At 37.0% G+C, this 12272-nt stretch overlaps 1 protein-coding gene and 1 pseudogene across 1 annotated transcript; both read left to right on the top strand.

Annotated features, from left to right (window-relative positions):
* Positions 1–503: 503 nt before the first annotated feature.
* Positions 504–7404, top strand: LOC149030404 (uncharacterized). Its single transcript, XM_089145141.1, has 7 exons — positions 504–648; positions 932–981; positions 2368–2437; positions 2558–2667; positions 3620–3685; positions 3879–4111; positions 7157–7404. The coding sequence occupies exons 1-7, from the start codon at positions 532–534 to the stop codon at positions 7402–7404; spliced, it is 894 nt and encodes a 297-aa protein (XP_089001267.1). The 5' UTR covers positions 504–531.
* A 1563-nt stretch (positions 7405–8967) lies between these two features.
* Positions 8968–11322, top strand: LOC149030403 (uncharacterized protein At4g10930-like; annotated as a pseudogene).
* The last annotated feature ends 950 nt before the right edge of the window (positions 11323–12272 follow it).

The raw sequence follows: 12272 nt of genomic DNA, 5'->3' as shown, positions 1-12272 counted from the left end.
GAATTTGATCAACTATATTCAATCCTACTAAAAAATCATTAACTCTTTGTTTGTCTTCCCACTGTTGATAGGCAGTAGCATCTTCAACATTCTTTAGTGTAAACTTCCCATAGAAATCTAAAGTCTGGTAATATCCCCGAAGAGTGTTATAGTACTGAGAAAGAGTAAGGTCCTTCTAAGATACAAGCAGTGGGCTGGTTTCATTTGTGCAGATTGCTTTGCTATGCTGAATTTCTTTATATTTTTAATGCAGCTCACTCCTTAGTAGTAGTCTGAGTTGTTTCAGTTAAAATTCATCATTCTGTTCTCAATATTTGACAGTTATTTTACTTGTTAACATTTATCATTTCGTAGTAAGTCTCTCTACACTTTTTAAAACATTCAATTCTTAACTTTTGTTTCAATGGACTAATGATGGACTTTTGATTGTCAGTGCTATTAATTTATTTATCTAGTGTGTGGTTAAACTAACCACAAACATGGATATCAACCTGGTTATATTTGCTTTTGAAGTAAAAGCCAGGTCAACTTATGCAGGTTCTGAACTTGAATTTCAGGTTCTGTTTTGCATGCATTGATAATTGGGCTACCATCGCTGATGTCTGTCCAGTTTGCCTGAAGAAGTTTCAATCAATCACATGCATCCCAGTGAGTGATACTTGATTATATATAGAACTTATGGATTTGGAAATTTTAGTATATGTTTGGCATTTTTTCATTTTTCAATTCTTTTATAATGAGCCTTGCTATTTTCTTGTGTACTACCGTTTTTGCATTTTGACAACTTGTTTATATGTTGCCCTTGATCTCTGTTCCATTTTATCAATGCAAAAACTGTTTTTGCCTTTTGCTGGAGTTCTCTTGAAGCAGTAATTTATGGTTTATTCAGCTTCATGGCTGACACACATTATGATTTATTTGATAACTTCAGGTTTATGATACAACTCTAAGCAGCAAGGTTGAAAATGACTTATTCCTCAGGTACTAATTCATTTATAATTCTGCATACATGCACGTGGGTGCAGTTTTTGACTTCTGATTGATCAGAATGCTTGTACTGAAAACCTTGGAGTACATGAATATGTCATGTCCAGAGTTTCCCAGATAGCAATCCACAGGAAATATTGGGTGGCAATGTTTAAAATCCCATTTCATTTCAGTGTTTCAGTTAGACCAGAATATCCGAAACATCAATTCAGTGTTAAAATGTGGTACTTATCTGCCATATTTTGGTTGGTTTTAGGCTAAATCAAGGTTTCACACTTCACGAAAAGCTACATTTTAGGATACATAAACACATTTAAAAAATCATGTTGCAAATAGTTACTAACTTGGTGTTTTGGATCCACACCTTTGATTGATACTATTACACATTTACACATCGAGTACGAAAGACAAATAATAAGCAAATTAAACGATTAATGAAGTACATTAAAAAATAATGTTAAAGGTATGTAACACCTAAGTACATAACTTTCAAGGACATTCACATCAATAGCCTCCTAGAGTCCTAATATAATTGTTTAGTAATTAGAAAATACTAATGATAGCTATGGGTGGGAGCATCTGTTTTTGATTTGGGATGGTGACATGGCAATTCTAGCTGTTGAATCTTTTGGAAATATGTCTCAAGTCCTCTGGATCCAGGATATTGATGGCCCGAAATCCAGTGTACTGGATGTCAACTAGACAAAAATAGTGTTCCTTGACAAAAACCCCACAAGTAATTCCTTATTAGTAAGGATTAGGGTGTCATGAAGTAGCTGATGAAGGTCTGAGAGTTTCTTATGCAGCATGCTAGTATTGGAAGTTGAAGCCAGATAAACATTAGGAAGTCAAGCTGATCACTGCATTTCACGATGGCAAACACCTCTTGAAAGGCATGCATGATAAGGTAATGTCTCATACTTTGGTATAGATTTGATGGATGACTGGCAATATTAAATCTATACCAAAGTATAACAGGACTTGGACTGAAGTGGCAGTATTAAATCTATAAAGGATACAGTCGGATAAGTTAATGATAAGGAACATGGAATTGCACCAGTAGGTGATAACAGGGGTGCAAGTTGGTTGAAATTCTCAGGCATTTTCAATGGAGATCAGCAAGAATTTATATGGGATAACTTTGGTGGTGTTAAAAAGTCAAGGGGTAAGGATAACAGGACTTGGACTGAAGTGGCAGGGAACGTCATGAGTGCTCATGAATTGACATAAAAAATACAGCGGCCTTCTTAGACCATGTGATGAACTCAATTAGTTGGGGTTTGACTATGAATACGCCCCATCTTATTTCACTACTAATATTTTTCATTTCCAGGTACTCAGTTTTATTACTAAATACCCTAGCAATTTTTATCTATGCAGAGATGATGATTGTTGCATTCAGGGAAATTGGAACACTCTCATATTCCCATCAAACTGCATTGATGAAAATGTAACCTTCCTTTACATGTTATCTTTTAAAAGTTTCACTTCCTATATTCATGAAAATGTAATCTTCATTCATCTGTAGGTTTTAGTGCCATCTAATTCATGTAAATTCATCATTTTCTAGGCAATTAGTTGTCTGGATGGAGATGGCTGCAAGATGCGAAATGGACAGGCAGCAACCAAAGATGATTCAAATCTTAATCTAGTAATTGCGTGTGATTCATGTGGTCTATGGTATGCACTGTTCCTTCAATGCATAATTGTCACGGCATCTAGGCAATCCTAAGCACTGGAGGAGGGAAAAATCAAGGGGACACCAACAAGGTGTTGCCTTGACTACTCTGTTTCAATGTAAATGATTTAACTAGATCAACACCATCACTTGCATTAATTCACAGTGGTGATTCTTGCCGATAATACTTTGTTTACTGTGAAATCTTCTCAGTTAGAAACACCAGTGTCTCTGATACTGCCAGGAGATAATTGCTTTTAGGTGTTGTACTGAAAAGTGTCGCATAATTACCACCAAAAAAAACTTCAGAAAAAATGCATAAAATCCAGATATTGAGATATGAAGCCATCTGTCAACACTGTGCAGTTGTGCTCGTTTGATAATTTCTTTCTGAGTAGGAATTAAAGATAGGCCTGGTTATGAATAATTTCTGGGATGAAGAAAGAAAATGGCAGGGTTCCTGAAAATTTGAAGTTCATATTTTTATGAGTCCAAAACTTCCTTTGAACACAAGGTGATGTTAAACATGATTTCCATGACGATGGTAACTGAGTTGTTGCAAATGGACTTTGCAATTCTTATTAGTCTGTGAATGAAGGCCCCATTCATCTAATACTCCGGACAGTTCCGTATATAGCCAATTTATGAAAATACAGTATTCAATGAAGTAGAGGGTGGGTGGGCCTTGGTGCAATGGTAACATTGCTCCATCTGAGCAAGTGGTCAAGGTTTAAGCCTGGAAACAATGTCTCTGCAAAAGCAGTGGTAAAGCTGCATATATTATAACCCTCGGCAGACCCTGCAGTAGAAAACGTCATGCACTGGATACGGCCTTCATCATTTCAATCAATTAATACGAGTATTGCTTTTGTTAGTCCATACTCCATAACTATAATTTTTTTTTTGATATATAAATTTGGAACTCTACTAATGGTCCTCAACTTGTTTGGACAGGTACCATACCTATTGTGTAGGTTTCGTTCCTGAAAGTAGATCCAATGATTCATGGTCCTGTCCAAGGTTGTGCAGAACTTATCTTGCTAAGTTTGCATTTAGCTTCCCCTCCATCCTCTATGTACTTAGTTCATAACTATTGATCAGTATCAAATTTATCTTTTTGCTAGAATCCATGGTTTGAATAAGAAAAAAAAATGTACTTGGCCTTGAGAGGCTTAGATTTCCAGATTTATAACCTCAGTTTTCTGTTGTATAGGTGTAAAATTGAAGAAGTGCCACCGAAGGCTGATGGAATTTCAACAGAGAGGTCGGGCGACCACTTCAGTCCTGAAACTTCTGGTCGTGAATCTTCAATTGATTCTGCTTTTATGGGGAAAGTGTCAGTTACCCTCTCCGATCCTGGAGAGTCTGCTGTTGTTGTCTCAATGCTTGATAGAATGCAGTGGACAGAAGAATCAAGAGAGAACCTTTCAGCAGCATCAGAATCAGGTATGGATCCAGAGGCAGAGACTTTTCTATCTAATTCTAATGCCACTAGTTCCTTGATGGAAAGACAAACAAAGGAAACTGCTACCATACAATCAAACATTCCGGCTTGGGAATCATCACTAGGATTTTCCCTACCAAAAAATACATCATTTAATTTCCACTTGTCTTTGGTGTATAGTGAGTTGGAAGCAAAAAAGTGATGATAAAACAATTTCTGAGCCTAATGGCTCTGGTGAATCTGGTTTTAAACCTTCCATTAAACCCTGGATTCAGAATTTTCCATGAATCCTGTCTTGTTCTTCATCTTGCCAGAGTTGTTAGATCTTCCTTGTCAGGTAATGATGCAATTCTGGAATTTTCTGTGTGATGCCAAAGAAATGAGGCTAAACAAAAGTTTGGATTGATAAAGAGAAACTCTGTCTCTCAAAAGTGTCTGACAAGAAGAACAATATTCAGCTGCCTTCAAAAGAAGCACAAAACACGGTTTTGTAGGGTGCCAAGAAACCCTAAAAAGAAAATACAAAATTATGAAAATGCAACAGAAAATAGAGAATGCCCAAAAAGCCCTCAAATGACCTCATCATATTCTTCTAGTTGAGACTGTGACTGCCAATGCAACAGAAAACCAATTTGCTGGAAATCTGAGACTGTGGCTAACCAAACAATTAATTTTTTGAACCATGAATCCATAGATTTGAAATCCCATCTCATTTCAAATCCTTGGATTCATGTAACCAAACAGGCCAAGGTTCCCCATGTGCCACCCCTTATGCATCGTTGTGACTCTGCTCCAATCAAATGTTTGTTCTTTATGATAATAATAATAATATAAACAGTTATAACTTTAATGTGGTTGACATGTTCTGCCTCATCATGTTCTTCTGGTTGAGACTGTGAATGCCGATGCAACAGAAAACCAATTTGCTGGAAATCTGCAGAAGCACAATTCTGCAGAACCTTGTCTATCAGGTACCAAAGTCAGTGGTGAATGAAATCTGGTTCTCTGTTTCTTGTCATTCTTTTACTACAGATGCTTAATTATTTCTCTTGGTGAGGTGTTATGTAGTAGCTTAGGTGTAGCTTAGGTTTAAAAGAAAATCTTTAAACTAGTTTCAAAACCTGGACCAGACTGCTTCCATGGACTGACTGATTGGGACTTGGGCTACTACCGAATTGAATCTCAACCTGATAAACATTAGGACCAGTCTTATGGCTGAGCTAGTAGTTGAACTACCCAAACATGTGATGCTGAATCATTCTTTTGTGAGACACATAATAATTTCTATTATTCAGCCATTCATGCGAAGGTTCTATTCTGGTCTCTTCAAAGTCTTGTTACCCAAACCAGATTGTTCAATTGAACTGCCTGATTGTCGTCAGGGTCACTGAATGATCAAGTGTTGCATCTTATCCAATCAACATTATAACCAATCAGAATATTGATTGAACTAGAATTTAAAGTGCTTACATTAATCTTCAGCTTATTTATGAGTGCAAAAATGTTGTAGGTGAAAGTATGAGTTCCTATTTCCTTCTATATTCTTCATATCATATCTCATAGCCCCTATTTTCTCCCCATATTGCGTCAAGTTTGCAAGATGGAGCCTCATGGTAATGTAGATATTGTTGGACTTAGGGCATAAAGAGGAAGTGCATGAGCTCCAATGTAAGCAGTTGTTTCAGAAACATCTAGCTTTTCCTTATATCTATCTGTCGCTATTAATATTAATTGTCAGCCATATCAAATGTGTAAAATAATGTGGTCCAAAATACAGTCTAAGTGCAATTTTAGATGCTTAAAGTTTTCAGAACCAAGTAATTTTTATAGCAAAATTTCATCCCAAAAAAAAAAATTCTAGCAAAAGAGAAAGTGATCCCATAATCTCATTCGATGTCTTGCACTTCTATAGAGCTCATCATAGTGGCAATATGATACCAATTCCTTCTATCACAAATATTTGCAATTGTTATTAATATACAAACAATTTCTGTAGATGGATAGGCAGATTTAAAAAGGCCCTTTCTTAGTTTGAATGGAGAGAGACCAAGGGGAATTACTACCACGGTTCTAAATTTCGAGAAATTTTGCCATCTTGGAGGTTGGTGAATTGAAATTGCCAACAAAACCGAGAAGTTTCAGATTTTAGCGAGATTTTGACCATTGGGTGTAATCTCACAAGAGATTCCAAATTTCTCGAGATTTCGCCTGAAATTTCGCCTTTAAAAGCACCTGAAGGTCAAACTTTTGCTCATTTCGAGCAAAATTTCGAGCCTTCTTTCTAGTGCTTCTCTCTTTTATCCTACTTGATTCTTCCCTTGTTTGAGTCGATCTTCAACATCTATCACTTGTTCTTACGTGGTTCTTGCTGGAAAATGTGTGCATCACGTGGATCTAGCAGCATTTCACTTAGATCTTGGAGTTTTTCATCTCCGAGGTAACTATTCTTCTCTAAACTAGATTTTTACAAAATGCATGATAGAATATAGTCGGATGGTTGTGGATTTAGTATATGTTGAACACCGTGGGTTGAACTACAAACTCACCATGTCGAAATCTTTTTTTGCTAGTGGTTAATTTCTTATTTTCAGGTGTCAAAAATCTATTTTCCTACACAAAAATGTAAAAAATATATATGACATATGCTTTTATGGTGATGGAATAAGTATATATGTTGAACTCTATCAGCTGATCTACGGTGTCATCGAGTCGAAATATTTTTTCACCCAATAAATAATTATTTTATTTTTAAAAAAAATTTAAAAATTTTAAAAATATAAATAATAATGGACAAACAAGGAAAAATGTTTTGAAAATTATAGAAAATATGAAATGGCTTTTTGTGTGTTTTTGAAGTGTTGTATGCATGTTTTATTGCCGGTTTTGGTATGGGCAACTAATTTTTCTGACAAAATTCATTTTATATTTAAAACAAATATATGGGCAAGGTAAAAATTACTACCTAAGTACATGATTGTTTCTTTGTCTGAAAAAAAAATTATTTTGATGTTGTTTAGTGACTTATACAATCATTTTGTATGCAACAGTGATCATGGCTGAGAGTTTCAGTTTAGGTGGATCACAAGAGGGCCATGGTTCACAGCAGAGGCAGCGGGAGGGTGAAGAGCAGCCACAGGGGCAGGGGGAGGGTGGAGAGCAGGCACAAGCTGCTGCTTCTGCTCCTAGAGGAAGAAGGGATGACCTCGCATGGCAGTATTGCACGGCGATAGACGGTAACAAATCCAAGACACAATGTAATTTTTTGCGGCAAGAGGATTTTGGGAGGTGGCATTAGTAGGCTCAAAGCACACCTCACCGGCAGTTCGAAGGATGTTATAGCATGCACGAAGGTGTCAGTGGAGGTAGTGAATGCAGTGAGAGCATTAGAGAAGGGGGCAAGGAAGAAAAAGTAGAGAACTAGATCATACCTACAGAGTACAGAGCTGCAGTGGTCGACTACATCAATAACCATAGAGGAACATGTCACAGGATGTGTATATCTAGTGGTCCAAGGGGAGATTTAGACAGACACAGTACTACTTGACTCACGGGATGGATCTACCAAGGCACTCATATTGGTATTGAGTAAGTGTAATATGTAATTCATTTGGATATTGTTACGTTATATATTTGTACTGTTTTAGTATTGACTACTGACTTTTACACTTGTATAGTTGTACTTGACTACTTGTAGATTGAATTTTAGTTGTTGTCTTTTTTTCTTGCATTTTGATGAAGATCCTAGTGTTCTCTTGCATCATAGGCATATTTACATTGGTTAAAATTCATGTTCCAGACTTCCAATTTTGCCCGTATACAGACGGGCATGTGTTGATCAAGAACACCATTTTGGGTTAAGTTTTAGGCAAAAAGAACACTCCCTATGTGTCTATTGGCCTCAAATTAATCCGGACACTGAAAACCTCAATTTTTTTATTTATGAGATGACTGAGTTGGGTGAAATTTCTCATCATGATTACCCACTTGATCTTTCGGAATAGTTAGAGAGTTGAGTTCTTATGTATCATTTATTTTAAGTTTTGGATTTTTCTTTAGTAATTTTTAAGTCTAATAGACTTAAGAAGTTGCTTCTTGGTAGAAAATCATTTGGGTTGTTTAGCATTGCAACTGCATGTTGTGGCTGTGGTAGATGGAAACTGTTGGTGTCGTTCTTCAATTGCTGTTACTTGCATTTTGCTACTATAATGTCACAGTGAACATTATTTGGGAATGGGTTCCTCCCGACCAACCCCCCCCCCCCTCACCTTCTAAATGTTGGTTCTAGAATTTTGACAGGCTTCCTCCAACCCTCCCACCCCTGTTTTTCTCCTGGATCCAAATCCAAATAATTTGTGATGATGATGGGGATCCCCCCCCCTTTTTTTTGGCAGTTCATCCTCAAAGAACCTCTAGGTGGCAAACCTTTTCTGATGTTGCAATTTTACTGGTGGTTGGGGAATAGTCTGGGTTCAATACCAAATTTTAGGCACAAATTCATAAAATGGACTCTATGAATTGGCATTTTCTCTTGAAATTTCGGGGCCCATAGGCGTCCTACTGTAACACCAACCACATTCAATATAATAACAATAACCACTACTATGAAATTATTAGTAGTAGTAGTAGTTTTTTTTTTTTTTTTTTGGGGGGGGGGGGGGGGTGAATTCTACTACAGAAGTTCAACAGTGAATGTATTGTCTTTTCTCTTTAGCTTCTCTGATTTTTCTTTCTCCTTTTATTCTTTATGCTAGAAATCGTGTTGAGAGATGCAATTTGATTGGAAATGAAGATGGAGAATCTAAAGGTAATATAGAAACCAAGCTTTCTACAAAGAAAGTGAGACGGGAAAAAATCTGAAATGATTGCCCAGAAGGAACTAGTCGAAGAATCTGCTTTTAGAGATTTCCAGAAAATCTCCACTCTTTCTGCAATTATGCAAAATGATGAGTTGCAAGGCAATAGAGAGAAGGAAGCTGAAACTTTGGATACCATGAGTATAGTGAGTGAGCATCCATGCCCAAAATCTACTCACTCAGAAGTACAGAAAAGATAGAGAGAATGTTGCTGGATCAAGAGAGAAAAATATAATTCACAGTACCACAGAAGGCAAGGAGTCACCAGAAACTCCAAGAAGACGCAAAGGTCAATATTGCAGAAAGGGAATACACCGGAGAATTTAACAAAGAAAATATACGGAACACTAAAAGGGAGCAGAACACCTACATTGGACAGGAATTCAGGAACTGAGTTTTGGAAGCATCGGTATGTGAGAACCAAAAGGCATGAAACAGTTGAAACTCCGAAGTCAGTTCTGGACCCTTCAAACAATGGCTCAGAGATGGAGCGAGAGCCTGAGCTGGAGCATGCAAACCCCATTCTTTCCAGGTTGTAGTTAGCTGATGCATTGATAAGGTCGAGCCTCTCTCATTTCTTTCAGCTGTTGGTGACCAGAAAAATAATAGTAAAGGTAATTTAGTGGAAAGAGTTTCTCATCCAATTCATGATAATCATAGGGTCCAGACTTCACCTCTGTGACAAGCAAGTCAAGAATCAGCTTAGATTAGAAACCCTTACTTGGATAACAAAGGGAAAAGGAGTTGTGCTCCAACATTAAAGAGCCTATCTACTTGTCCAAATGTATATCCAAGTAATTCTTCAAACAGATTGACCTTCATTTCTTCATCGAAAAGGTCCAAAATACAATCCTATATTCAGAAGGAGATTGCTTCTAAATCTGATGACATGAAGATAGATAAAAGGAACTAGGGGCTGGAAGTTCCTGCAAGAAAGAGTGTGGAGGTAAACAGGGATATTGCAGTGCTCAAAGAAAACTATCCATTATTAGTATCTAAATATATTTCTTTTGTTGAAACAGACGACTTTCCTGTTCATCTCGCTGATTAACACCTTGCTGATGTATTTTTCTTCTCATTGATTTGTCTAGGCTCAATTACCATCAGACGTGAGACCAGCATTGGCACCCAGTAACCATAATAAAGTCCCTATTTCAGTTAGGCATGTAAGCAGTTCCTCATGCTATAGCAAACTGTGTCATACTTTCTATACATGAACAACTCAGTTCAATATCTGTAACAAAATTGAACTGCTTTCACTTTGGATCTCAAATAATTTTGTAATTGTTAAAGGCACACGTTTAATTTTGAAATCATCACAATTCTCATAAGCTCATTTTAATGTTAAATGATATTGAACTTCTTGTTTACAGAAGGGTCTTTGACTCCATATGAAAATCATATAGTAGTTGCTCTGATTCTGACTCTCTCTCTATGCTGCCCCTTTTCCCTTTTTCTAATTGTGAGTGGTACTTTGTTATGTTTTGACACCATTGTATTGTCTGGTTGGCTGTATCGTTAACCAAAAATTTGTCATACAGGCATAACTTTACCGCTTGAAGGAGCATCTCCTGACGCAATTAAGTCTCCCTGGTATCTGCAGAACTGCTAGAGTTGGCTGTTGCAAATGCTGTTAACATTGAAAAGGTGGTTGTTGATAGGTCAAACTGCATAGTAGCATATGCAAATCTCTGTTCTCTGATGTTATTGCTGCATGCAAATTACAAGAAAGCTAGTGGTGGTGTAGAACAACAGCTGACACTACTAGAGCTACAGAACCAACAGTTGGAAATGCTGTCTTGAACAGGCATTGAGAATTGCAGGGCTTTTGTCAGATCCCCCACCCAACGGTCCAAGTTGCCTGACCAAGAATCTTGTTGCTGATGACCCTACAGGAAAGGTCAGGGAAGAAGGATCTGAGAATGTGTTTGAATTTGATTGTCATTCAGAAGTAGACATATATGGTAATTGTGACTACAACTTGGATGAAGAAATTAGTACCAGTGGTATAAGTTTGTCAAAATTACAACCAGGATAAGTTGACCTGAAATTGAAGGCGATTCTACTTTTAACACTGAGATCACCAAAAATAAGCAAGATTCTAAAGGTACTGAGGTTGCACTGTTGAGGTCCTTTCTTGAATTACATTGTAACTCGTGTTAGAGATCAAACTATTTTTATCTGTACTTTTTTTCTTATTACAATAATCAAATTGTTTTAGTGTTTTAGTATTTTAGTTGCTGGTTCTTTTGTAGGTGGAAGCTGTTGTTAAAGAGCACATCGGGAAATTGTGCAAGAGTGGTGTAAGTGCAGCTGAACAATATGGATGGCAGTGCGCAAAACTACAGAGAAGGCTATGAAATTCCATTTGGAAGCAAAAGATGCAAATTTCCTCATCTTGAGGTAGCACTGCAGAAAGGAAGACTTGAAATGGCTATTATTTTGGAGACTGCTGCAATTTAGCTTCAGTTAAAAAATTTTACATCTTTCCTTTGCCCATCATTTCCCAGATAAGATATCTAAGTAAGACACCAACTCATGGTTTAATTTTAATCACAGCAATGGGAAAAAACAAACTATTTAAATACGTTGACAATGTACTCTGGATTGGATGGATCTCCTTAGATGTATGTGGAGATTATTGTAGAATGCTGGTGCTTTGCAATATGAATCCAGTTAATTTTTTTTTCTTTTCAAGTAATAGAGTTGAGTTAGTTCACCCAGCAACTAACAGAGTTTCACTGCGTTTCAATATCGTTAATGATATTACTGGATGAAGAGCAATCATATATCAAGAATTTTCTTTTGTCACCTTCTTTTGTCTTTAAATGTTCAGTTTATCAAGTATGACCATCTACTCAAGGCTCAGTTTGTTTCAGCAATACATAACTATTCTCTCTTGGGTCAGAGGCCAGAAAAACTTAGGAATTGATTACAGGTTCTGAAAGGTGTTTCAGTAAAACTCTGGATTCAATGAAATATACATTTTCCCCAGGTTCTCAAATGAGTAGGAGGGGTTCTTTTCTTTGAATTTTCGGGGAACGTCGAAAAATAGGGTGGGTGGGCGGGATCAGAACTCCAAAACATAAAATATCTTTGGTTCTCCTCCCCAATTTTCAGGGTTCCAACCTATTCTGTCAGTTCATTGTAGATATCTTGGGTTCAGGCCGATTATGACTGAAACAATATCAAAGGGCCCTCATGTCACTGCTGATTTCATTTTCAAAAACCCTGATGCCATTCAACATTTGAGTCCGAGTTGGAGGGCAGACCTGGATAGGAATTGATTGCTACCTTGATTTCGACCAAC

This window comes from Hakea prostrata, chromosome 1 (assembly GCF_041222555.1).
Source record: "Hakea prostrata isolate BN-2017 chromosome 1, UWA_Hpros_2, whole genome shotgun sequence".
Taxonomy (NCBI): Eukaryota; Viridiplantae; Streptophyta; class Magnoliopsida; order Proteales; family Proteaceae; genus Hakea; species Hakea prostrata.
This window is presented reverse-complemented; position numbering and strand designations above follow the sequence as displayed.

Coding starts and splice junctions, on each gene's coding strand:
- LOC149030404 (XM_089145141.1), top strand. CDS start 532: ATGCAGGTTCTGAACTTGAATTTCAGGTTCTGTTTTGCATGCATTGAT. Junction 3,686..3,878: donor GATTCATGGTCCTGTCCAAG/GTTGTGCAGAAC, acceptor TCTGTTGTATAG/GTGTAAAATTGAAGAAGTGC. Junction 4,112..7,156: donor TTCAGCAGCATCAGAATCAG/GTATGGATCCAG, acceptor TGTATGCAACAG/TGATCATGGCTGAGAGTTTC.